This window comes from Harpia harpyja, chromosome 7, assembly GCF_026419915.1.
Source record: "Harpia harpyja isolate bHarHar1 chromosome 7, bHarHar1 primary haplotype, whole genome shotgun sequence".
In the NCBI taxonomy this organism is placed as follows: Eukaryota; Metazoa; Chordata; class Aves; order Accipitriformes; family Accipitridae; genus Harpia; species Harpia harpyja.
The window spans coordinates 26467089-26493616 of NC_068946.1; the positions used below are offsets into that span (position 1 = coordinate 26467089).

Genomic DNA, 26528 nt, shown 5'->3' on the forward strand with positions numbered 1-26528 from the left:
TTAAAAGTACAAGTGTCCTGAGATTTTTTTTATTTACTGAGGAAATGGAACCAGGTTCATCAGTATCTTTTTCTTAAGTTTTATGCCAGCAGCTGGGTTAAACTTCAGTATCCAAAAAGTCATAATACAAAATAGGGCATTTACAAAATAACTGTACACAATAAATATTTAACGTTTTTTATATTTCTTTGGTGGACTGACATCTGCGTCAGCCTGCTCAGCTATAGGAGAGAGCGCTCTTTTTTCCTTTTTCAGTGGGAAGAAGAAAGGATGTTTCAGTGCTTCTTCAAGAGTAATGCGCTTGGCTGGGTCATACTCCAACATCTTTTCAATGAGGTCAAAGAGGTCCTCGTGGTCAGAATCATGGCAGGTCATGAATGCCTTTGTGAAGGAAACAAGAAAACATGTCTCTCTTTACTCTCCTAATTGCACTTAAAGCTCCTCTCCCCCAAAAGCATTCTCCCTCTGTCATCTTACCTTCAGTGGCTTACAGCGCCTCGAGACATATTTACCAGCAGAACTTTGTTCATCCCAATCCAGCCGGTCATGATGGAAATATTTGCGTTTCCTTAAACAAACAGACCACAGTTTGTTATTCCAAGATTCTGTTTTGTCCCTTCACTAGAAGTTTATCAGCATGTTTGTTCTCAACTTGGGAAATGAGCTGGGACTATTCCACAAGAGTGGCCAGCTTGTTAAATAGAAGGATGAATCTGAGTTTATTAAACTTTCTTTAAAAATTTGCTATTAAGCCAAATCTGAAAATATTTAAACTAAACTATAGCAGTCTAGGTACAGAAAAATGCAATTACCTGCTTTTTTTTATCATGTGATTTGGCAAAGGCCCCAGTATTCGCTCCATCATTGCCAGGTGTTCTTTGCTGTCATGGGTCTGGAGGGAAATGGAGAGAGACATGTTTGCTCATTGCTAGAGGGAGTTACCAAGAACCACAATCTAACCTCACTTCCTTTTTGACTGTACCCTGCAACCAATAATCAGTTTCAGATTAAGGAAAAAAAGAGAGGTTGTAGTCATCCGTTTCCTGAAATAATTTACTATGTACTGGAGTTGTGTTCCCTTTACCCTGCCTTATATTTTTTTTTTTCCTTTGTTCATAAATTTCAAGGTTCAGCAATATTGTCAAGATGACAGAATTCAGGTATTTGAGTAGTATTTGCTGATGGTGATAGATGAAGCTACATCTGTTACTAGTGTGGCTTGTAAATTACAAATGTAAACAGGTGCAACTTGTAGAAATCTGCTGCTGAGGAAATTCCTTTGTGCCTACATTGTCTGCTCTCTTCAACTTGGCATTACAGAGAAATGCAGCTTAATTTATTGTACAGATGATTCCCCTTGGTCCTCACCTCTCTGTAGCATATTTTCATCAAGCTGAGGAACATTATAGATGCTGCATCATTTTGAGGTTCTTAGTTACCTACCGGAAATACTGTGAATCCAAGGTAATATTCTATGAGAATGCATCCTATGCTCCAAACATCACATGGTTGTGACCATCCCAGTGCTGTGAAAAAGATTCAGAAGGTTTGTGTTCATAGCAAGCTACAAAGAGTTCAACAGCTCAACACTGCTGTTGTATGCTATTCAATAGCATGCCAAAAGTCTCACACAGAAGATGAGGCTAACAGACTTCTACTGACCTAGGATAACTTCAGGAGCTCTGTAATGTCTTGTAGACACCAAAGTGCTATGATACTCATCATCATATGTTGCGCTTCCAAAGTCCACAACTTTGATGGCTGGATTTTTTAGTGTGCGTTCATCGCATTTCTGAAATGAAACACAGTGGGGTGCCAGTGACCAAATAAACCCAGACAAGGGCTGAAGGGGGAGCGGGGAAGAGGACAGGACCTTACCAGTTTGGGGTTATACTCTTCTACATAGTCAGACGTCACAAATAAAATATTTTCTGGTTTCAGATCTGTATGTGTCAACTTGTTCAAATGCAGAACTGCAAAATAACAAGTATAATTAGCAAATTCCTTGAAGAAAATTTAACAAATAAAGCAAACAAGAAACATACTTACAGTTCACAGATTTGCAGATCTGATACGCCATCTGTCGAATGTGGTCCAGTCTAAATGGCAGAAAGCCATTCTCTTTAATGAAGTCATAGGTGCTGAGCCCCAGTAGCTCAAAAACAATGCAGACATGTCCATGGTACTCAAACCATTCTAACATCTGGACACAGCAACTGCAAAAGCAGGAAAACACATGAATCGCAACAGGAAGTTGTGTAACCCAGATATATAGGTTATACGTTACAGAAAGCGATGTCACAGAAATCAAAGCCAAAACGAAGTACAGTCAGCTTTGTATACTTACTATTTACTGGTGGGATCTGATGCATTTAAATGTTCCAGTACTTGTATTTCTGCACGAGCTGCTTCAGAGTACCTATCAACATTTTTTACTATTTTCACAGCTACGTGTCTGTCTTCCCTGAAAAGACAGGTTTTAAAAGTGGTGAGAACAATGACTAGTTTTAATTAAGAATATTCAGTAATTATCACCCACAATGGCAACCTCATCAGAAAAGGTGTTTTTTTAAGTACATACTGACTTAATAAAATCAAGGTTCAGCTCTGCACAAACACACTATAATCTTTAAATTTTGAAAACACACTCAATAATACCTTATTTATCAGTATTATTCTTAAAGGTGAAAAGCCCCATTTACTTTCCCTTTGTATTTATGTATGCTGGGCTAGCACTGGAGAAACTTCACATATCGCAGCCTAACACAACCGTCAGTCAAAAATGACAAGCTGCCTTCAGTCATTTAAGTAGTAAAAAACGTAACTTAACTCAGGTGTCAAATGCCTTCTACAGTGACCAGAAAGACAACGTAGTTTCATACTGTTTTGCACACAGCAAAACTGCCATCAAATACAAAATACATTCTTGATTAATAACATGCTCGCTGCTAGAACCCAAATGGCATTGCATCATCACAGATGATACTTCAAGGTAAACTACATGATGTCAGAAATGTTGCTCATTATTCAGAGCTGGGGTGGTGCAGGCCCCAGGACTTCCCAGTGGGGGGGGTGCAGCTTCACCCCACATTGTCTAGGCCACCTCCCCCATCAGCCCTCGACCCCTGCCAGGCTGGGGTGCGCCTGCAGGAGACGCGCCCATTGCCTCATCCACCAGTCCTGCACAACCCTTGTGTCTGGGTGCTGTTTTTAGCAGGATGTACCAACATACATTTATGTTTGGGAACTGCAGCAGCCTTAAAGAAATACACAGAGCAGCATGTGAGAAGTAAAGGTAACACCTGATACAATCAGGAAGCCCTTCATGAACCACACTGAGATAGCACTGGTAAGAAAAATTACATGTATTTAATTAAAGACTTACGCTTTGTGATCGATGCATTCCACTACTTTTCCAAAAGCGCCTTCACCCAAAGTAGCAACAACCTCATCTATAAAGAAAAGAACTCTCTGTAACAGAAGTTGTGAACTTACTCAGCTATTAAACAAGCAAACAAAGAAAAATAAAACAAAAAGACTAAGTACTATCACTGACGCTATTCTAGACTGCGCTGCTTTAAATTGTAAATATCTAGTTTGAGAGATGTTACTGCACAACTCTCATCAAGGCACATTTACAGGGGTCTCATTCTAGTAGGTTCATTAACTTCATTTACTATTTTGGGGGGGGGGGAGGGAAAAAGAAAAAAGAAAAATATTTAAGTTCTACAGAAAAAGAGTAACAATCCCCACCCCCAAACAAAAAAAGTCAAGACAGAAAGAAAAGACTTCCAAAGCCCCCTCACATCTTACTCTAAAAGAACTTATTCTATCTGAAAAGTTAATAAATTTTGAAAAATATTCTATACATCTTGCACTTAGTACGTCTCCACTCTGACAGATCAGGTGACCCTCCTCATCATCCTCTACACTCCTGGATCTTTTCCTTCGATGACTCTTCTGGAACGGCACCAAGATCGTCCAGCCAATCAATAAACCCGAGTGAATTCAGGTCAGAATACGAAATTCATTCAGCAGGGAGATATTCAGGCATTCAGATACACGCCAGGCCACAAACAGTTGGCAGGAGCAATTTCAAATTCAGTCCCCGGAAATTCACAGGGCACATAGTTTATGTTACAGGAGAAAAACATGGCAAGGAACAGATTTTCAGATGAGATACTCAAAGTGGCAAGGCAACAAAAAATTACAACACAATTGTTTTTCTTTTAAAAGATTGGTTCACTGAATTTTACCTTAAGATTTCAGTGACCATATTTTTTTTTAAAGCAAAAGAATTTAATAATTATCTTTTATATATATATATATATCTCTCTCTCTATATATATAAAAAAATAGCCTTGTGGCCAAATTAAAATACCCATCTTAAGTAATAGAGATTAAATCACTGGTCTGAGTATTTGATAAGAATTTTTTTTTTTTTTAAATCATACACAGTATAAACATTTACTTTAGGCTGTCTCAGCTGAAGATCTTAAATTATAAACCAAATCTTCAGCTTTTTTAAGAGTTTTATATTAACAGAAATCAGAAAAACTGCCCTGCTAGTGGGCAGACATCATACATATCTGATTCTACAGATTTTTCAGCAATACTTAAAACACCTTACTAAACAGATTTAAAAAAAAAAGTAAAAATGTGACATTATCTCCTTGCTATTTCAGTGACACTTCAACTTGCTTTTGACTAAAAGCTTGTGCTTGAATTTTTGAGTAGGGCTGAAGTAAATGCTTGTCATAATAAAAATTTTGAAGGCATGAAAGCGATGCCTGTATTTCAAGTATTCCAATTGATGGTTATTACTCTGCTCAAATACATCCAATGAACAAATACCAAGACTACATTCTGTGGTATCACAAGCATACCTACAAACTATACATTTTCACTGAAGGAAATAAAATCCTAGCAAAAATAATAATCTACTAATATTAGCTAAAATAATAAACTATTATTGACAGAATTCCCCAAACCCCACACTCAACTACTACTGCCCAGATGACTATCTTAAAATAAAAAAATCCTAAATTAAAATTGGTCACACCACCTGTGAATGATGATGATGACAGGTAGTGTGAGGTGTCTTGTATTTCCTTTTGTAACTACTTGTCCCACTATGACCTGATGATTTGCTACTGTGATGCCCAGTATCGTATCCTTGGTTGTACTCGTTTCTGTATTCTTCAACATAGCGTCGTTCATTATGGTCTCTTTCATTTACAGATTTGGTTTCGGTACTACAAACAAAGGATCAAATAAAACAATTAAAATAATTCTAGTAGCCCTGTCAAGACAGCTATTTAAGCTGTAAGACATCTGTCTTGAAATATCTCCAACTCAAAAATGAGTACATTAGCAGATGACCTGATGAGAATAATAAAATTGTAAAACGTATGCTTGCTGATATCAGAAGTCAAAAAGTTATTTACCTATCAGGAAGTTTAGAAAGATCATGTTTGCCGTGCTTGTTCTCCTGTGCAGCACTTAATGATCTCTTCTTTCTCTTACTAGCACTGTCACATCTTCTGTGATCCGGACTTTCTTTTTTATCCCAGTCAGGATAATTAGTTCGCCTGGAATGCCGCATCTGTAACAAAGGTATTTTACTCTTTGAATTACATCCCATAGACAAGTAATTCATTTTCAAAGCCATTAATTATCAAATTAACACTATAATGAAGACTGCATTTTTCCTCAACTACCCAATTTTCATTTTTTCTCTGCTGTTTCTTGCACGTTATTTTTTAATTCCAGAGCTTTTTTAAATCAACCATTTCTGATAGGGGAACATAAACCAATAACCTACTTCTTACAAAACATTTTAAAAAGAAGTATCACGGCTCAGACACTAAACACATACAGTGCATGTTATTTCTGCAAAGCTGCTCAGGCACCGAAAGGGGCGTATGCTAGGAAAAAGGAAGGCTTCCGTGTACTTAAAAAGGGCATACGAATATCGCCCAGTGCGCTTTTGAAGACTTCAAGGAACCCGTCATGAACTTTCGCCGTGCTTCTTTCTATAGATTCCCTGAGAATTCCTAGCGCTAAGCCAAAATGACAATAAAACTTAGGTTACCCAACTCCTAGTTACTTAGCTCGAAAAGGTAAGTAACTCACTACACACGTCGTCTTTTATTTTACTCTCCAATCGTAAATCGGTTCTAGCTCACAAGCTGCGTCTCGGACCGACGCGTCCGGGCTCCGCAGCAAGGGCGACGCTACCAAGCGGGACGCGGGCGCCGAGGGCGCCGGGACGCCGCGGCCGGGCGGTGCGGGGCCCTGTCCCTTCCCAAGGGAGGGCAACCCCGCGCCCCCCGCACACCCAGCGCGAAGACGCGGGGCGGGGCGCCGCGCCGGGCCGGGCCGGGCCCGGCCCACCCCCGCCCCGGGCGGCCGGGGGTCCGCGGCCCACCAAACCCCTGCTCCGGCGAGAGGCCCCGTTCTCGACGCCGAGCAGCGGCACGGGAAAGAGCGCCGGCCTCCCCCGCCAAAGCGACCGAAGCCATTTTCCCTCCGCGCGGAACGAGGCGCGGGCAGAGAACATGGCGGCCGCGGGGAGGCGGGGGCGGACGAGCGCCCCGGCCACCCGACCCGCCCGCTCCGCCGGGGACGAGCCGAGACACCGGCCGCCCTCCCCGCCCCCCGCGGCCGGAGACAACCTCCTTCCTGCCCCCGCACCCCAGCGGCGCCCTCCCCTCCCCTCCGCCCCGCCTTCCCCTCGGCGGCGGCCCGGCCCAGCGCCGTCCTTCGGCTCGTCCCCGCCGCCCGGCGGCACCCCGCCGCAATCACCGCGCCGCAACCATCGCGCAGCGCCCCCACCTCCGCGGCTCCGGGGAGCCGCCGCTCGCGCCGGCAGCCGCCGCTGCGCTCCACGCCGCAACTGCCGACCCTCTACCCGCGCGGCCCGCTACAAAATGGCGTTGCTAGGATCCTTCTGGAGTGCGGCGGCGCGTCAGAAGCACACCCGCGGCGTCACAAGGCGGGGCGGGGCCGCCCCGCCACACCCCGCTCCCCCGCCCGCAGGCGGCGGGGGGGCTCGCCGGCCCTGTCAGCCGGTCGGCCCTCCCGAGAGGTGTCAAGGACACTGGCCCCCTTCCACCGGCCACCCTGGGTACGGACCGCCCTCAGCGGGGCTGGGCACTGCGCGGGCACCGCCGTCCCACGGCGCCCCGGCTGCTGGTACCGCTCCCAGGAGCGGTAACTGTCCCCTCGCCTCACTGCGTGGTAGGAAAGCCCGTTGCTCTCCCAGTTCTGCTCCTCGGGCAGATACAGGTGCATTTCACCCGCTCACAACCTTTTAGGGTAGCCCTGTGTGCCTCATCAGGTAGCGCAGTTAACGTGCTTTCACATAAGTAAACCAACTATGCAAAACCTTCAACCATTTTCCTGCCAAGAACTTGGGAAGACAAGGAATGCGATATTGAAAAAAAAAAAAAAAAAAAAAATCTAACCCTCATTTAAGAATGACTGCCAGAAGATTGGTCTTTTCTGTAAGACTCTGAATTGCTAAATCATCATTTTTGCCCTTGGTGATGAAGTCTGTTGTCTCTGTAATTCCCTAGACAAATTGTTAGACGCTCTCAATATACCCAGTCAGCTTTAAATCAACAGAGGTTTAACAAATGAATGAGATCTCTGTAAATCATTGGCATAAAAAACATTTCCGAATAGTCGAATGCCTCTTCCCTCCCCCCAGATGTCTCGTGGTATCTTTTACTAGCTTTTAGTCATGTTCTCAAGTCTGGACAGAACATAAATACCCACTGTAAAACAAACAAACTAAATGTAACTCTTCAAGTAATGTACGCATCAGTCTTCTATACCCACAGAATAAAAAAAAAAACCCCAAACCAGAATCAAACCCTCCCACAAAACTAACCCTTGCTTCCTCTGCTGCTCACTACTACTGCACACATGGCAGCTTAAGTCACAGCCACCCCTTTCACCTCACCGTGCCTTGCTGCAGCCCTTCAGCCACCACCTCTCTCAGAAGCAGCTTTCAAGCCCATCACCCACCTATCAGTTGTCACCTCAGCAGAGCTAACCAAGCATTACACCTGAAATTTGGTTCTCCAAAACCCATAATAAGCAAACATCTCATGTGTAATCTAATTTATGTGGAAAAAGAGCATCTAAGGATAACACAGTCCTGAAACACTATAACGGCCTATACACATCAGTTCCCTAAAACCCAATGATTTTTTTTATTCTGGAAAGGACTAAACCTTCTGAAACACTTCCACACCTGATAAGCGACCCTTCTCACTCTTCGTTTTTTTATTTCCCCAGCTGACCCTGTGATCAACATACAATAGGTATATCACACATGCAAGCTTGTCACTGACCATAGATAATGCACCATTATTTTCTTTTTGTCCATTGCTCTCCAGCTTAGACTAAGTACTGCTCCCGGTATGACATACTTCTAACACCAACTTTACCTATTGTTTTGCTAATGCTAGCAAAGGTCAAAGACAATCTAGAATATACATGGTGAGACCCTCCATCACAGTCATAATGCAAGACTGTTGTATTAATGTACATATTCTTCTTTGCATGGCTAGACTGATTTCGACAGAACTCACCTTGTGGCTGCAGTGTTTGTGATAAAGGACCAGACTGATGGAAGTAAATGGAGGAGTTTATAAAGTACAAGTCGACAGCAATAAGAACAGTACTGTCTGCAACATTTTTGCTATTTAAAGGATTATACGTGTCACAAAAGTCCAAACAGCTGGTGACACAACAGCTGACTGTGTGCAAGAACTAAATTGCACATATGCTGTACCCAGCAACCACCCACAAAATCACACACTTCCACAGATGGGCAACTTCCTACTCTCTTGCCTTGCTTTCTCTTCAACAAATGGATGGGACCAACCCCCACCATTATTTTCCTGTTGTGTTCCAGATTCTCATGGAGAACCTGGGAGAAGTTCAGAGCCACAAACAGGAAAATAGACATAATACAATTTTTATAAGTTAGGATGTAATCCCGTCCCAGAAGATCACTCTCCTTTCGATACCCAGCTTTAGATGAAAAAGAAAGGATCTAAATTTAATGTATCCTCCAGAGAGCAAATTGCTTGGTGTCCCTGTATTTCACACATTCTATACAACAGCATTCTTTTTGTGGAGGAGAAAAAAATAGACCTGAAACTGTTTCCAGTTCAGTGCCAGAAGTCAGCATTTTAAATTACTGGTTCCTTTGCACTGTAGGAAAGTTTCCAGTATGTTCTTCCTTCTGCATGGCAGTAGTGTCCATGTGGCAGTCAAACACAGAGTTGCATGCTTCTGTCTACTTGCTATTACCACTGGTTACATGGAAGAGACAGAAAGAGCACAGAGCTAAAATAATTAAATCCTTTACCTGACTGCCTAAAATATTACGGTAAAATGTATTAAGTCTGCAGCAAGGGCTAGGAGCTTTAAGCAACACTCCATATAAAATATAGAAACTTTGTCCCAGACAGAGGATACTGATTAACTCTGCTCATTAACAGCGCAGTAATCTGGCATACCTTTGCCTTTCTCTTGCAGTTAAGTTCTCCTCTTTAAGAGGCAAAGTCTCCAAATGGGAAATACTGGTCTGAAGCAGACTGCAAGTCAGCTGGACCTGGACTTCCCAAGGATTACAAGGCATATATATGAGAATGGACTTTGCTAAGTGATGTTGACTGAGTCCAAAGAGGACTGGGGGAAGAAGTCCAGAATGGTAGGAGTTGGATGCAGAAACTGTGGGTACTCTCTCCTGTCCAGGTCTCTCATGCACGCTGGAACTAGAAATACACCCTCTCACCTCTACGTAGTACAGTCAGAAAGTGAACCTCTATGCAAATGAGTTGATTTTTTCCTGCTTTATGAAAACAAACTGATGCCAAAATGCATTTTTTTAAATCTACAAGGAAGAGTAGAACATTCTGCTTTTTCCAGTATGTCCACGGTGGAGAACTGCTTTTTTGACGTGTACAAATGACTCTTTTCCCTGCTTAAGTCAGTTTATGCTTACTATACTAAGTGACTTGAGCATAGGATCAGCAATATACACACACACATATGTATGCATGTATTTTATTTTTCCTCTTGAACAGTCAATATTCAGATAACTCTGTACCTTCTTGCAGACTTTCTTATTTGAGTCCAACACTTGGTCTCAAATAAGACCAAACAACAGCCCTCTCTTATTTGTTCAACATCACCTTGGCCACAGTACCTTTGATTATTTTGGGTGTATCAGGATATCCTTAATTAGAAGTCTGACCAGTCTTTTTGTCACCAGTCTTTGTTGCGTTTACCCCCTATTGTTTGTGCAAGAAAGTGATGAAAAACAAGTTACAGTAAATCCGTGGTTACCTAGTTTCGATCAACAGCTATGTAAAGACACAAACACTTACTCTTTCATACCAAAAGCACTGTGCCAGAGGCAGAAGCGATTGTTTCAAATCCACCTTCTGGGGAGGCTGAAGAGGTTACCGTTCGAACACAGCAGTACAAGAGCAAGCACTCCTCTAAACAAGGTCTTTAATCCTCTAGGAGAGAGAGGTTTCATCTATGACACTGCTCTCGCCTAGGGGAAAAAATTGCATATCTCAGTTTTCTAAAAACCAGTAAAGTAAGGAAGGTCAGAATTTATGTGAGAAAGTTTCAGAAAAGTGGTAGTAGGAAATTGTAGCAAAGGACATTGTTTCAACATAGTATCACTAAGAAAGATAAGGCAAAAAAACAAAGATTTGCAAAAAAATATATATTTTTCAAAGTCTTTTCTTATTTTACAAGTATAAAAAGCAATGTTTTAAAATAAAAATCCTGGAAGATACTCTGGAAAAACAGGCTTCTAAGGCTGTCACAAGACTCCTCTGTGACAACTCAATCTCACAACTCCTGAAAATCCTGCATTCAATGAACAAAGGTACGATCCAGCTCACATAACGCTTTCTAATGACACTTTAAACCCCATAATCCAGCAGTCGATCTGACCAGTCTCTAAAGAATGTGTCGAGGCACTCTGGCTACAGAGCAAAAGGGTTGGCATGAATTGTAATATCTTTAATGCGAACATCATTTAGAGGTCGGTAGGTTTTCTCATTCACAGGCAGCTTCTCTAGCTCATCCAGGGTCTCCAAGCCATCAATAACTCTGGAAGAAAAGCAGAAGTGCTAGCAATCTCCTAATAATGATTTAAATTTCACAACTGAGATAACCCAAAGCACTTTACAGTGAAGTATCATAGGGCAAGGACTTTGCAAGCAAATGATACAAATAAGACAGCCAAAACATTATATATGGCGTATATCGTATTTTGAAAGGAAGTATTAAGCATCCATGACAGATTCTGATAAAAAGTACAAATAATTCCCACTGACCTGACAGTATCATATTTTGTACCAACCATAGCTGTGTAAAGACCCTGGCTGCACTTCTTAGCAGGCAGGACTGACCAATCATAGTATAGGTTTAAGTAGTAGCAAGATACTGGCCATACCAAACTTCACTGTGAATTACTGAAATCCTATTGCTGGAAAAATCAATTTCCAAATGTGAGATTATAATTTGTAACCTGATTCAAAGACAAGATTGGACAGAATCATTGATAACTGTGTAAATCTAATGGCAGAAATAAATTTAGGCTTTCAGATCGCCTGTTCAGGCTGAGGAAATGGCAAAAGAGATTGTTCTAATAAACCTCTTTATTTTTAGTTTAAATAACTAGCTCTGGTAAATCTTGGCAGTGTACTCCCCAGTAATGGACTTGGCAGAAAACACGTTGTGCTGTTCACAGTTCAGTCACATTCATCAACTCTTTGAATCTAGGATGCTGGATTGTGGGCCAGCAGGGACTGCATATGCTGTTCTGCTGATTCTGCAGCTGGGGCAGGAGCATCTTAAACTGCCACAGAAAATCTGGCAAACTTCATCAGTCAGAGCCTCTACTCTTTTCTAAGAAAGATGTCTAAAAAAAAACCTACTTTCAATCACACTTCTAAACAAACTCAGAAATGAAAGGAATACCTATACTTAGATGCCTATAAACAAGTGGTAGAAAATAGTATTTTCACATTTCAATAGTTTCCTTTGAATATTTAACTTCATTTAATAAAGGCAACTTTTTCTCAGCAGATTCACTTGTACTCTAGAGACTTTTTAAACAATAAGCAAAGACATTACCATGATTTTGAAATAGAAAAAGCAGTATCTCAAAGACTCAAAAATGAAACAATTGCTTTAAGGATGATACATTATCAGTAGTGTCTATTAACATAAGAATATTTAAAAATAATGATGCATCTCATCAAAAATCTCATCAAAAACCTCATCTGATTTTATAAACTGTCAGTTCCATGAGGTTTATCTGACCAACAGGAAGTTCCACCTAAACAGAAGCATGACTATGTCAGTCCCATACCCATCCCCAGATTCAGTCCCAAATCAGATTCTTGCTTCTCAGTAAACCCTACAACTATGTAGCCAGTTGTTCCGGAGTGTGCTTCAAATCAGGCTGCATCCTTTTGGGCATGGATGAAAAGGCAAGCTGGAATAACTAGTGGGAGGGGGGAAAAAAAGGAAAGGAAAAAAAAAGCTCCATTCTTGAGGTAATTTTTAATATGCCTATTTCCACTGAATTTCCTACTACTAAGAAAAAGGGAGCAGCATTTTTGAGCAACTAATTCTGGTGAAAGTGCAAGAGCACACATTTACATATACATATCCAATATTTTAATGAGTTTTAGAACCAGAAGCTTCTAAATTTGCATTGCATGTGCCCTGAAATATTCAGATCCTTCACACACTATGATAAGGAGGCATGCAGTTGGATCACTTACTTTCCAAACACAGTGTACTTCATGTCTAGGTGTGGTTGCTTGCCATAAGTGATGAAGAACTGTGATCCATTGGTATTCGGACCATTGTTTGCCATTGAAACTACCCCACGGACACTGTGCTGAAAGAGGAGAAAAACCTCAACATGAATACACATCTGTGAAAGCAGGACTTTAACCTGTACAAAGTGCTCTGTGACTTTAGTACTCTGCCTCAATACCATTATTAAGAACAAATCTTGGTTGCTAATATATTCCATCACAGTCCGTAATTAGCTCCTCAAAATTGCTCTTACAATGAAAAATTACTACTTTGCCTTCGGTGCATGAAAAACACCTTGTTACAAATTCTTTCTACTTCTGTTCTCAGTGATGAAAACCCTCGAACCTAACTTGCCAAGTACAGAAATGCCTGTTCCTACTTTAATAATAAGCTTTCTATCTCTTTATTGCAGGATTATACTTTGCTTCACAGTTACAAAAGAAGTATTTAATAACAGTACAACACAATGCTGATTGTTCTCCAACTTGTAAAGAAAACTCATATGAAAACATAACTGCATATTGAGAGCACAGAAATACCTTTAGGTATTCACTGAATTCATCTTCAAACTTCTTGCCCCAGATGCTGTTACCTCCTTTCCCAGTGCCTGACAAAGAAGCACCACAATAGATTACTGGATTTTCAGACTGAAAAATCCAGAAATGATGTACTGTTATAACATTTTACCACAAAGACCCTAGACAGCCTGTAATTTGTTTGAGGCACGGACTGGGTTCTCATGTCTTGACAGTGGGGAGAGACATAACTCTATGTAAGGAATACCTATTAAGTAGCAGAACAAAACACTGACATATCCTCAAATTAAATTCAGTATGAGTACAGACAGACACACAGTTGAATCAGATTTTTCCCAAATGCTTTAGAGGCAGTGTAGCCTTTCAGGCAGAAACCAGAGAAACGACAGTAGCAACTGCTGCCTGTTCAACAGCTGATAAGTCAGCAGAACCATTATATTTAGTGGAAACAGCTGGAAAAACTAAAGATGTAGAACACTTTACTATGGCATGATTATTTAGAACTAGGGTAACACCGGCTCTTCCGTAAGCTCACCACAGAAAACTAATCTCATCATAAAAACCTCTATCAACAATACAATAATTCTTATGTTTTTACTTTATTTATGTTTTGGGTTTAATATTCATACTTATAATTTCTTTTTATTCCTTTATATTTTGTTTATATTTTATTTTTATGTACATTTTTCTATAGAGAGACCCGGACAGAAAAATTTACCTAATGGATCCCCTGTCTGAACCATGAAGCCCTTTATATTGCGATGAAATATGCATCCATTGTAGTAGTTACTAGCACAAAGAGCCAGGAAATTCTAAGGAAATGAAACAAACCATATTAGCAAACAATTTGGAAATAGTGTCCTCTTACTAAAATGACAGCATTGGTAAGACCAAGACTAACCCTTTTGCCTCTGCTTTGCATTGTGACCATGTGAATTCCACAGTGTATTGCCACAGAATAGTCATAAACAAATTAGAGTTAATATGCTCCTTTGACACTGTCAAAGGATACAAAGGATTTTAAATAAAGCTTACAGCACAAGGTTGTCTGACTTGAAGAACAAAGAAGAAGCCTGAGACATGCTCAGAAGTATCACTTCCATTCAGCATATTTATTTTGTAAATGTAATTTTGTAATCAATAACTTCATGCCTTAGCTTTGTTAGTTAAAAAGTAAATTATTTCAATTTAAGCCTAAGTTTATTGCAGAAAGGAAAAGCTGGGAGTGATTCTCACTCATTTAAATTAAAATCAAATCTGTGTGACTGTGAGCAAACCCAGGGAAATTTGGGAATCCCAGGCCATGTGTCATATTTCCTCTTAAGGGCAAAGGACAGTTTGGGAGATGCTGGAACTTGGAGAGAAGGGGACCTTAGCTAAACCTTATCTGGTAAGAAACAGGCAGCAAAGCTCTAGGCAGCATGACACAGTGCACAAGCTCCACGAGTGCAACAGGCACTGTACCAGCTTAAAATGATAGTATTCCATTATGTGAAAAGATGAATTGCAAAAGCCGCATCACCTCCTCTACAGTCTTCACTATTTCTACTGCTTTGTTTCAACACTAGGGAATCCTGCTCCTGTTACTTAACTTACTTCGCAAGTCTTTGGTGTACGCTCACAGAATAGTTCAATTTTAATATCTCCTACATCAGTATGCAGCGTGACAGCCTGAGCAAGAGGCAGAAAAAAATAATTAAATCAGCAATGAAATACTAACAGACTCAGTTTTATTTCCTGGTCCCACTGAGAACATAAGCAAGTTACCACTGCATATAACCATTGTTTCAATATTTGGCCAGAGACAAGGCTACTGTCACAAACCTTCCACATTTCCAGTGAAATCACCAGAAAGCACTTGGTTTTGTTAAGTTTCAGGACAAATCAAGTTCGCCATGGTAATGCAGAAGCTCCGTTTCACACTGTTACACTCCAGAGATACATTATTCATTTGCAAACTGGACCTACTCAGTCACTTAATTGCAAAGTTGAAGAATCAAGGTTATATCTATTTCAGATCACAGTGTGGTGCACATACCTCACTGGTTTACAGCCAGAGGAACAACTGATACGCGTCACTTGCTTGCAGCCTTTTGAGTGATAAGGCTAGTTCTGAATGGCACCATATATAATCTGCCTTCACAAACAAGCAAATCTACAAAATTGCACACTTTTCTTAAGAATTTATAAATAACCTTCATAAAATTTAAAATGGCAGTTACCCAGCCACCTAAGCAAATGTATCTCTTTATCACAGTGCTCCCATGGAAAGTGCTAAACTATGCAAAAAAATTACCATGGGGCTATGCTGGGGCTAAGTGTACAGGAAAACTAATAAAAATCAGTGTCATGTTGATCCTGGCATACTGTTCCACAACTATACAAGGAAAGAAGAGAAGATAAGTGCCTGCAATGTCCAGGAAGATGCTATAAAAGGTGTATGTACAGTTTAAGACTCACAGTCTTATCTCTTTCCTGATTTGCTAAACTTTTAAAAGCGTTCAAGTGTAGAAGGCTACATCCACTCAAGCAGGGCTATGTGCTTGCAACTTGAATAATGCTTCTGTGGTAAAAGAAACCAAACTAGATTACCAAATATTAGCCAAAGTAGGATTAAAATTTAGGATCTTAGAACTGAAAGTCTAATTATATTTTAGACTGATGCAAACTGACCTATTTTCCTTTTCACAATATCTTGTTAGAAGTCTGAAATGAAAGCCTAAGCTTTTATTATAAATTCTTCACAGCATCAGAGTAAAATGTGTAAACCTTTGACATGTAGAGCAGCTATTCACTTTCCAAGAGATGACCATTTCAGAAAGAATGAAAAATATACAAAAAGTGCTATTGTTCTCACCATGTCTGCTTATCAAAAAGCTGAGGTAGATTTGTATACAGCAACTTCCTGCAAAGAAAACATGAAATTTGTTGGGTTTTTTTCCACCAATCCTCAATTCTTTTTGATTCTAAAATATTTGTGTGGTTATATGCTTTTACACCACACAGTTTTACAGTGCCATTCAAGTGACTCTGTGGATAAATGTTCTACTTGCGTTATGCAACTACACAGCATATAAAGAACTAGAAAGGAGTCGAACAAAATAGCCTGGGAGGAAAACACCCTTTCCTAAAATGAAAGTTTATACTAAGCAATCACAGCTTTTCCAAAAATTATGGTTTTATAAATGACAGAAATTAATAGATAAAAGCCACATGCCAGTACCTAAATAGAAGCGTGATTTGGAGCCACCTTCTGACAACTGTCAGTGCCTGCAACAGACAGGTACCTGCATCCAAGCACAGGATGAAACTTTTTTCACCTCAGTAATATTTTCGAACAAAGCATTTGGAACGATGATAATAAAATCGCAGTTGTGCACACATCAACAGTTCCACACGCTGATTTCTTCTCCATGTACTGCCCTCCCTGGTTAGCCCCAGGCTTGGCAAGGCCTCTCACAGAAGCCGGGGAACCCACCAGCAGCCAGCTCTGGCCCGGCCCCGCCTTCACCCCCGGATGCAGCCGCCTTAGGCGGCGGGGCGCCAGGACGAGCAACCGGTACCGCGCACGCCCCGGTTCGGCATCCCAAGGGCCGACCGCGCTCACTGCAACCCACTTCCCCTCGGCTCCTGTCTGACCAACGACAGCCTGGAGCTATCGCTCCTTTTCTGCCGATTTGAGGTACTTCCACCGAAAACGCACGCGCAGGAGGCGCGGGCTCCGCTCGCCCGCCGCCCCCTCCACCGACGAGCGACTCGGCCCGCCGGCCCCCGGCTTGGCCTTCCCGCGCCGCCCCGGCGCCTTCACCCTCGCCCGGCCACACGGAGGCCTCGCACAAACCTGCCGAGGCTGGACCCAAACCCAGCGCCCGCTGCCGGGAAGCGGCTCCCCGGCTCCCCTCAGGCGGGCAGGAAGGGGCCGGGCCGCCCCCAGCCCCGCTAGGGCGGCGGAAGCGGCGGGGCCGAGCGCAGGCTCCGCCCCGCAGTCCGGGCGCTGCTCCGGCGTGAGGTGAGTGCGGGGTCCCGCGGCGGCGAGTCTTCCCCGGCGGCCTGGGCGGAGGCCGCCGGCCGTGGCCCGAGGCCGCCTGTCCCGGTCCTGCTCGCTTCCCCCCCTCCGCGAGAGGCAAACGCTTCTCCGGCTGGATTCTGCGGGTCGGTTTTAGTGCGTGAAGATGGAGGAGGCTGGAGTTCCGTACGTTTCTTGCAGGACTCTACAGGGTCGCTTATGGTGTTTCACCGTGAGAGCCCCGGGGGCGGGCAGGGTGTGCCCGGGGCGGTGCGACTCCGACTGCGGCGGCTGCTGGGGGGAGGCCGGGCCGCACTCGCCTCTGTCAGCGGGGCGGCGTTCGCCGCCCGAACGCTCTTAACACTGCCGTTTCAGCCAGTGAATTACCTAGGCTTATTCTTGCCTCTTTCTAACCTCTCTACAGACAGCTGCATGCTGCTGCCTGGCACGCAGCTGGTTCGCCGGCCTCTCTGCTGCATCCGTGCTTTGGGCCACCTGCCCTCACGCTCCCTCATGAATCTCGGGGAGCTCGTTTCTGCCCTGAATGACTTTGCATCCCTCTCGCTGGCTGAAAGCTGGGACAATGTGGGGTTGCTAGTGGAACCAAGTCCTCCCCACACTGTGAACACCCTTTTCCTCACGAACGATCTCACTGAGGAGGTGATGGAAGAGGCAGTGCAGAAGAAGGCAGACCTTATTCTTTCTTACCACCCTCCTATATTCACACCACTCAAGCAAGTAACGTGGAAGACCTGGAAGGAACGGCTGGTCATCCGAGCCCTGGAGCACAGAATTGGGATTTACTCTCCACATACGGCATACGATGCTATACCTCACGGAGTCAATAACTGGCTAACAAAGGGACTTGGTGAGATTCTGTTAAACAAGCAAAAAAAAAAAGGTTAAAATTATTCATCAGTATATGCTATTTTATGTGGGGGACCTTCCCTCATTTTCCTTTCTTCCAGGTTTCACAGGTATGATTTGAGGACTCTTTTTTTTTCTTTTTTTTTTTCCCCCCAATATTCTTCTAGTAGTTCTAAGTACCCTAAACATATTTTAGGGAATTTATCTTGGTGAGGAATACCAGATACAAACACTAGAGGACATGTTCAGATGCCTGACTCTACTATTGGGTGTAGTCAGAACTGGTGCAGCATATTTATTGTCCATCTTGGCTGCAAAGTTTAGACCGCTGACTTTAAATCACCACCTTTAATTTATAAAGAGCAAGATCTCATTGTTTGCAAAGGAAAAATTCTTCTAGATTTTTATCCTGTATTGTGGCTCATAAATGAAAACAGCTGTGTCTTTTCCAGCCTGATTTACAAACCAGAAACTATTTTGGTTTTGTACAATTCTTAGGATAAAACGGATGACATTAAAAATGACAAATAATATATATCCATCAACTTTTTCGCATTTAAAATAGACTGTGCCTAATGGAGACAGCAGGGCAAGAAGTCCTCAGTTCTGATCAGGGAAAATGGATTCAAGTGCAAAATTTGCATCATCTCTTTAGGATGTGTGCTAAATCAGTATTAGAATACTTATCCAGCTTTATAAAACAGCAGTCTTATACTGTTTTCTCAGGTGCTTGTACTTTCATCCCACTGCATCCATCAACTGCACCAAGCTATCCAGCTGAGGGCACTCACCGGGTAGAATTCTGCGCAGACAACACTGAGCATCTGGACACGGTGCTGTCCAAAATCAAAGGCATCCAAGGTATCTCCTGTCTCACTACTCTCCCTGCCAGGTATCTGCTTCACTCTCTAATGTATTCTTTCTGTTGTTTGAAATAATAAGTTGCTGGAATTGTATTTTACTGTCGTAATCAGTTTGTTCCTCTTTGCATTGCTGCTACTTTTTTCAGCAACAGATCTAGAAACTTAAGGAATAATCATCCCTTTCTGATCAATCTATGTTATAGTAAATGGTAACAGCAACTCAGTGTAGCATCATGTAGATTAGAAGTGGTAAAGAAGAGTATTAACAGGAAATCTGATGAGGACAGTTGAGTTAAATTCCCATATCTGTTTCTTCCAAGAGAGTAGACTAGACTAGACTAGGCTAGGCTATTAAAATGCTTCTTTTTTCCTTTCTCTGTGGTAGAATAGCCACTGGGATAGCTTTGTTTTATATTAATATGATGCTGAAATTTTATCTAGTTTCTTAGCAAGCACCAAGCATATCTTTTCTCAGGGTTGAAGGTGAGGAGCAAACACGAGTCACTTTGAGCTGCTCTCAGAAAGCACTGTTGGAGGTGGTGGCATTATTGTCCCAGAACAGCCTTTATCACAAGACCGAGATTCTCTTATTACAAAAGGTAACAAAATCACTTATTACTTCCAGTGAATGTATTACTCGTCTGAGCTGAGTCCCCTAAACACTGAAATTCAGTAGTCGGTAGCATCACGGGTTTCCTATGCTACCCCGTCAGTGCTCTGAAATACTGGCCTGTGGGGACTTGAAGCCACACACATTTTCCAAAACAATGAAAATAGCTGTGTGGCCTGTACTAATTCTTAAATCAGTTCCAATAGCTAGTGTAGTTAGTACGTTACATTCAAGAACATCACATGCATATTTTTTCATAAAGTTCAGAGGCATTCCTGAATGCCCAATATACTCATCTTTGTACAGTATGGAAAGCAACGCGAACTTCTGGAGTCAGCTTTCTCACAGTAATTTTAATTTCTTTTCAGCCGCTTCTTCCTCATACTGGAATGGGACGTCTGTGCACACTGAGCGAGCCAGTCTCCTTGTCAGACATAATTAAGCGTATCAAAAGCCACCTAAAATTACCCCACATCCGCTTAGCTGTGGGAATGGGCAAGACGCTAGGTAAACAGGCCTGCAAGTAAGACTGTCCATTGGAACTAGTATTCCAGGAAGACAAGGAGCGTGAGTGCGTGCATGAGTGTGTGAAATACTGCTGCCTTGGATAGGTTTACTTCCAAGTAGTATGAAGCACTCGTTAAGAAACAGCATTTTAGAATTTACATGATACAATCACACAAAAAGAATCTCATCTGTATTTTTAATTGGAAATTCTAGATTATGCTGGTTGTCACTGTGAAGAAGGGACAGCACAAGTTGAATATGAGACATCCTTTTTCATAACTTGTATAATGACTTAAGATTTTTTTGTGCCCCCCCCGCACCCCCCCAGGATATCAGACACAAATGTGTACCATTTCATTGTACACTCCCTTTTGTGACCGAATGTTAAATTTAAAAGCACCTTAAAATAGTAAGATGCTTTATGGTATCCTTATGAACATGTAACCATCCATGTTTTGATGAAATAGTGGCAAAGAAGGTGAACTATCCTAGCTCAAACAGTGGGTCACTAGTAGAATGTGGAACAAGCATCCTCTTATCCCAGTTACCTATCCTAATGTCCAAGGAACACAGCTATTAGAATTTGTGAGAGCAAATTTGTGGAGAACTCTTTGTAACTTATGAGACAAAAGTCTTATTAGAAGCCTCTTATACTACCAATTGCACTAAAAAAACTCCAAACTACAATTTGAAAACTCTTTGTGTCATGTGTTCCCTCTCCCTAGTGAATGTAATATATATGGAGAATTAAATTTCCTGTCACTATCACATATGTAATAGTTTGGAATCAGCAATCATAGCAAGTGGGCAGATTTTTAATGGCATAGAGCAGGTCTCAGCTTGCACTGAGACTGGCCTTCTGAGAGCTTTAAGTTAGGAAGCAGTATATCTCAGAGGCAAAATGCTGCCTTAGTTACATCATTAGTTGGAAAACTAATGGTGGTGGAACTTGAGAGTCCTGGAAAGAGTAGCAGCCTATTAAAAGGTTCAGAAACGTAGCTAAATAACACCTTACTAGGAGAGAACTAGCCAGCAGCCAGCATCTGTGCTGTAGCTTTCTGCAAACTTTCCTACCCCTTGAAGAAAAAAATCTACACATCTGTTTGGTACACAGAGGATTTTGCTGTATTATCAGAGATGTTATAGGCCCATGACTCTTTCAAACTGACAGATGTGTCTCTTCCTCCAACAAATTTACATTGACCCTAAAATCAAGGTAGTAGTTACTGTGAAACAATTAATAGCAATACTGACATGAGGGCTGAACAGAGGGAAAGGAGTTTTACTGGGGCACCTTGTATCCTGCAGAATCGCCAGTGAAGAAAGCTGCTCTGTGTGCTGGTTCGGGGAGCAGCGTCCTGAAGGGAATGGAAGCTGACCTCTATCTCACAGGTAAAAGATTATGTTGCTGTTTCGTTATCTTTAGAAAAATAGTCACTAGGGAAAAAAAAAAAAGAAAAAAGAAAAAAAAAAAAAGAGAAGAGAGTTGACTGGCTGTTGAAAGATTTGGCCAGAAAGAATTACCTGTTAGAAACAATCAGTTAGTTATTGGAATGATAGAAGGATAATATTAGAGATAACATGGGTCAGATGGCTGTGTGGCACAGTGAAGGTTACTTGAATTAAAACATTGCTATGCGTGCATTATTTCACCACAAAAATCAGTGTTGATTATCACAACCTTCAGTGTGTTTCTCTTTTGGCAAGATACAAGGTATCTCCTCAGTTCCCTACAGAATTCCCTAATGGAAAATGGAATATAATGTAGTCTACAGAATCTTCCAAAGGAACCCCATAGTGTATCTGACCAAAGGGACACTTAGTCCATTATCTTCTTTTCTGACAGCAGGACAGCTACTCTCTACAGTTTGCTCAACAATGTGAAGGCTGCCTTGCATTCTGTAGTAACTTAATTCAAGCAAGTTCTTTGGCAAGGCATGTCCCATCTCCCCCTTACATACAGCCTTGCAGAGCTGACCCTCAGAAAACTTCCTTTGCGAGGCTTCCCAATTGCTATCTTCATCACAGCAACCCACATGACATCCAGACAGTCCACTTCCAAACCACTCTGTGCACTTGTATTTCCTGCCCAAAGTGACAGAATCTACCACTATTCAAAGAGGGCAGGGAATTTCTGTGGTTTTGTCTCAGTTGTATTACGGGGGATATCAGCTGAAAGTCCTTCAAGGGACACTAGGGTATGAGTGTTCCATGTTCTTATACTGAGCAGATGGTGTTGCACTCCCCCTTATGGGCTATATCCCCTGTTAATGTCTTCCAGCTTCTAGCTAAGATTCTGCATACATTGCAAAGAACTGGTTACCTAAACTGTACTGTTCGTGATCTACATGGCATTTCTTTCTCAAAATGGCAGGAGAGATGTCCCACCATGACGTTCTGGATGCAGTTGCCAATGGGATAAGTGTTATTCTGTGTGAGCACAGTAACACTGAGCGAGGCTTCTTGTCAGAGCTGCGTGACATGCTAGCTGTCCACCTACAGAACAAAATCAACATAATTGTGTCCAAGAAAGATAGAGATCCCCTCCAGGTGGCATAGGGAAAGAAAAAAAACAGGAGTGAGAGTTCATTCAAGAGTTTCATGGTATCTTGCACAGACCAATCCAATTGCAAGCTTAATGAAGATGCTCTGAATTGGTTCAGTACAAAATTCTTGTATTCTGTGTTTCCTCAAAGTTTGGGATATATTTTGTCATCTGTCAGATAAATAAATGCTTGTCTGGGGCTACAGAAGGCTGATTTACTCAATTACTGGGCTGTACTTGAATGAATTTACTGTTACTGCATGCTCTTACTAGGTATATTTGATAACCATGATACTCAAGGATTGGTTTGGGTGAAATATAAAAACCTGACTTATCTCCAGTTTTAAGCTTACACAGCAGTTCTACCCTACTACAGTTACGTCGAATCATGTCAGTACAAGTCACTGATATTTTAGCTAATAAATCTCATGATAATAGTTAATGAAAGGGTATGGATCACCCATTTGCATTAAGAGTTTTATTAAGACATTGCTCATACACAAATATAAAACACAATTCAGGTATTTGGTACTAGTATTCAACTGCACAACCTACCATTAATGCAGCTTTAAGGCTTTTTAGTAGAGGGACTCTCAATTAAAAAAGCTTTGGAAGGTGAAAACTCAATTCCTTAACAAAACTGTAAATGAATTTAATGTGCCTTTGTTTCTTTTAAAAACAGTTTCTATAACTATGGCTCTTAATTACAGGATTACTAAAACTGAACAAGTAGCATTTTTACCACTGATAATGCCTGGTTTTTATTTAAGTTTTTTTTTTTTGTTGTGTCTGTTTTTAAAGAAAAAAATAATCTCCCAGTTGCATACCTTACCATCTCTGGATTAAGTGCACACCAGAAGAATATTTAAACAAAATGAAAATATTTCCATTGCAAATTTGTAAAGATCTTGGCACCATCCTTTTAAGCTTAAGTTAATAAAACTGGCTTATCAAGCAATGTCTTTACTGTATAATTGCGTACGTCTTTTTCCAGTTACTTAAATGCAAGTGGAAAGAGGTGACTCCAGCATTATCTGAAGCTACTGAGGCTATATAAAGGCCATAATTCTTATGAAGACCTCTCAGTAAGCTGGGGAACAGGAAGTGGGAAGAAGTTTCTTCTTTCCCAAGTAAAGGACAGGACTGTAGAAGTGATCCCTACAAATCCAACAGTTCTATATTTCTATAGAAGACATTAAAATGCTACTACCTTAGTACATACACAGAATTCAAGAGACAGAAAATCAATGCATAGATGAGGTAATTGTCCAGAAACAGCATGAAATCAGGATAAAATACTTTTAACACAAAACCCACAGGAATTAATTCACAGTAATTTTCTTTAGCTTGCATCACAGAATGAGCAGCACCCAAAAAACTGATTCAAACTTAACCTTCTCTTAGCAGATGTGTATTATCCCCTGCAGTCTTCCTCTTGGCCTGTATGGGCATCCAGTAGTCTACCAAAACAGTGGATAACTGAACTCAGGATGATTATAGCACTTCATTGAAGTAAATTTCACATCTAGAAAACTAGATGTAATTGCACTGAAAACGCACTATGGTATCACTATCTGTAAACACATTAGGTGGTGTCTTCCATATGTACTCAGAATATAAATTAAATCTTGAATTTCATAGTAACTGTGGACAGAGTGAAAGGACTACAAAATAGGATGTGGTTGCTGCTTAGCTACAATACTTTCCAAGTATTTCCAAGAACACATCTCTTCAAGTGGCAGAGTTCTTGTTCTTGAATGCTACACCTGACTTAAAGAACTTGAGTAAGACACAATGCCTTGATCCCAGTTTTAGTGATTCTGACTGTAGCCTAAGTAGTGACAGGCAGGATCTGATGCATTTTGCAAAGTTTTGGAATTGTAGCCTGTAAAATGCAGAAGCATGTGCCACTGAAAGAGAATGTTAGTTGGAAAATGTTCTGGGGGAGGAAGCTGGAGAGTACTGCTGGCATGTACCAGTTTTCCCCGTTAGACTCTCCAGCAAAGCTAATTAGGTCCTGTATTTGAAGAATCAGATTGTCAGTGGGATAGGTAGATACCCCATGTTTTCAATACAAACAGAAGTCAGGCTCTAAACATCTGTCTGTTGCTCCTGTCAGTGAGGGGTAGACCAGGTAACAATACTATTCCATGTGATGTTTTGGTTCTCTTCAAAAGCTATATACTGGTATTTAAAGGCAGGCAAACTATTTTTAATGTTGATACCTTATAAGAAACAATAGAAAATATTTTTACTTATTAGTTTGAAATCTTCTGCACATTGCATGAGGATTTGCACAGATATTCCACATAATAATCAAAACGAGACTTTCACAGAACTGCCAGAAGGATCTCTATCTTCCTATAACAAAAAGTTGGTGGAAGACAAGACAAGCTAATGAAAATTAATGAAGTACTTTATTTGATTGATTTGCACTATTACAACATTAAGCTGTAACACAGCTACCAAATATTAGACATACAGAGTCCCTGAAGTCTGGCTGGCAGACTACAGTTGATGAACTATAGGGCTTACTCCCACATACCTGAGAAAAAAGTGAAGAAAAGCTGTCAAACTTTAGCAGTCTCCCAACCTCTAAGGGCTTAAAAAAAAGGAGAGCTTATAAGTGGCATTTAAGGCCTCCTCCAGGATCAGTGGACGCTCCTGATGTAAAAAATACATACATACAATCAAGCTTTTAAAAAATAAAAAAAATTCACAGCCTCTTCATATTCCTGGATTGCAACTTGGAAAATATATGAAAGATGTTGGATCCTCTCACCCTCGCCACAGGCAATGACTTGAGTCCATCACAGTTTTGATTATCTATCTCAATCTACCTACTTACAAAAGGGTTTGGATTTGGGGCAAGTCCTTCAGTTCTATTGCCAGAATTTAATAAGTTACCCACAGTGTCCCAAACCCACTAGTATCCTCCTTTCCTCATGCAGTCAAGGCAGGTCTCTTAGCATTATAAATCTTGGCTTCTTCATACACTGGAAGGTAGTCTTGTCTAACTGGTAAAGGAGTACTGGAAAGCACTCAGCTGAGAAAAGGTGCACCACTAGTACAAACTAAAGTTCTGACCATCTAGTGATTTGCATTTCCCAAGTAAACTGCTCCAATCAAACCCTCATGTCTGGTGAGGTAAAGAGCAGAAGGCACAATCTTACCGAGTTTGTTTTTCTGGCTGTAAGGTTGGCTGCATAGGTATGAAGAAGGCATTATCTGAGCTAAGAGACAAAGCAGACAAATCTAACTACAGAGCAAGAGATGCCTTGCTTACACAAGTCATCATCCCAAACTACCTGAAGTAGTTGAACAACGAGCATCGTTCCTTGCAATTATTACATTTCAGTAAGTAGTCCAGCAGCCTTGGGGTTGGAGGGAGAGAGATCTGAGTATAGGCCCCTCCCCAGCAGCCCTTGAGAGCAATTGCCATAGATGCTTTGAGAACAAAGAGACGTTACACATCTTCATCCTCTTTCTCTAAGAAGTCGGTCAAGGTACTGTCATCTACAGGAATTAATAAGTATTCCACACCATCAGCTCCCTGAGAACAGACATGCATATACATTCTGTTAACACCAATGCACAGTGCAATGCAAGCTACTAGAGAGCACTGCAATGCTGACATTTATTTGCAGTCTGGATGCGAGCTCGCCAGTATTCAGGACTACGTTGCTAAAAACCAGGAATATTTAACTACAGCAAC

At 41.5% G+C, this 26528-nt stretch overlaps 4 protein-coding genes across 15 annotated transcripts in view; 1 reads left to right on the forward strand and 3 right to left on the reverse strand.

Moving 5' to 3' along the window:
- On the reverse strand, positions 1–12955 carry CLK1 (CDC like kinase 1). 5 transcript variants are annotated; one of them, XM_052792960.1, is made up of 15 exons: positions 12840–12955; positions 10413–10585; positions 9172–9332; positions 5448–5605; positions 5066–5255; positions 3870–3960; positions 3386–3452; positions 2348–2464; positions 2050–2216; positions 1879–1973; positions 1663–1792; positions 1444–1526; positions 813–892; positions 478–568; positions 1–381 (listed from the first exon to the last, which is right to left on the reverse strand). In XM_052792960.1, exons 4-15 carry the CDS (start codon positions 5603–5605, stop codon positions 169–171), a joined length of 1482 nt encoding a protein of 493 aa, XP_052648920.1. In that variant the 5' UTR covers positions 9172–9332; positions 10413–10585; positions 12840–12955; the 3' UTR covers positions 1–168. The 5 variants fall into 5 exon arrangements, with proteins under 5 accessions (XP_052648920.1, XP_052648919.1, XP_052648918.1 ...); XM_052792959.1 differs by lacking the exon at positions 9172–9332; XM_052792958.1 differs by lacking the exons at positions 9172–9332; positions 10413–10585; positions 12840–12955 and adding an exon at positions 6838–6982.
- On the reverse strand, positions 10748–17355 carry PPIL3 (peptidylprolyl isomerase like 3). 2 transcript variants are annotated; one of them, XM_052792979.1, is made up of 8 exons: positions 17257–17355; positions 16639–16702; positions 16273–16320; positions 15012–15086; positions 14134–14227; positions 13419–13486; positions 12840–12958; positions 10748–11154 (listed from the first exon to the last, which is right to left on the reverse strand). In XM_052792979.1, exons 3-8 carry the CDS (start codon positions 16273–16275, stop codon positions 11028–11030), a joined length of 486 nt encoding a protein of 161 aa, XP_052648939.1. In that variant the 5' UTR covers positions 16276–16320; positions 16639–16702; positions 17257–17355; the 3' UTR covers positions 10748–11027. The 2 variants fall into 2 exon arrangements, with proteins under 2 accessions (XP_052648939.1, XP_052648940.1); XM_052792980.1 differs by lacking the exon at positions 16639–16702 and having other exon boundaries at positions 17257–17352.
- NIF3L1 (NGG1 interacting factor 3 like 1) lies at positions 17316–23771 on the forward strand. 3 transcript variants are annotated; one of them, XM_052792974.1, is made up of 7 exons: positions 17316–17424; positions 17846–18289; positions 19015–19180; positions 19627–19750; positions 20130–20268; positions 21577–21660; positions 22643–23771. In XM_052792974.1, exons 2-7 carry the CDS (start codon positions 17854–17856, stop codon positions 22825–22827), a joined length of 1134 nt encoding a protein of 377 aa, XP_052648934.1. In that variant the 5' UTR covers positions 17316–17424; positions 17846–17853; the 3' UTR covers positions 22828–23771. The 3 variants fall into 3 exon arrangements, with proteins under 3 accessions (XP_052648934.1, XP_052648936.1, XP_052648933.1); XM_052792976.1 differs by lacking the exon at positions 17316–17424 and adding an exon at positions 17446–17607; XM_052792973.1 differs by lacking the exon at positions 17316–17424 and having other exon boundaries at positions 17446–18289.
- The window catches only part of ORC2 (origin recognition complex subunit 2), a 23102-nt gene continuing 17167 nt past the window's right edge, over positions 20594–26528 (reverse strand). Inside the window, exons 17-19 of one of the 5 annotated variants that reach the window (XR_008236034.1) lie at positions 26122–26366; positions 25359–25477; positions 20594–21705 (exon numbers count right to left, since the gene is read on the reverse strand). Coding sequence is in view for 2 of the 5 variants with exons in the window: in XM_052792955.1 (XP_052648915.1) it covers positions 26280–26366 (87 nt within the window). In the remaining 3 variants the exon portion in view is untranslated. Of the gene's footprint in view, positions 21706–25211; positions 26367–26528 lie in introns of those variants that run through there. The other 4 variants (XR_008236032.1, XR_008236033.1, XM_052792956.1 and 1 more) reach the window with 4 other exon arrangements.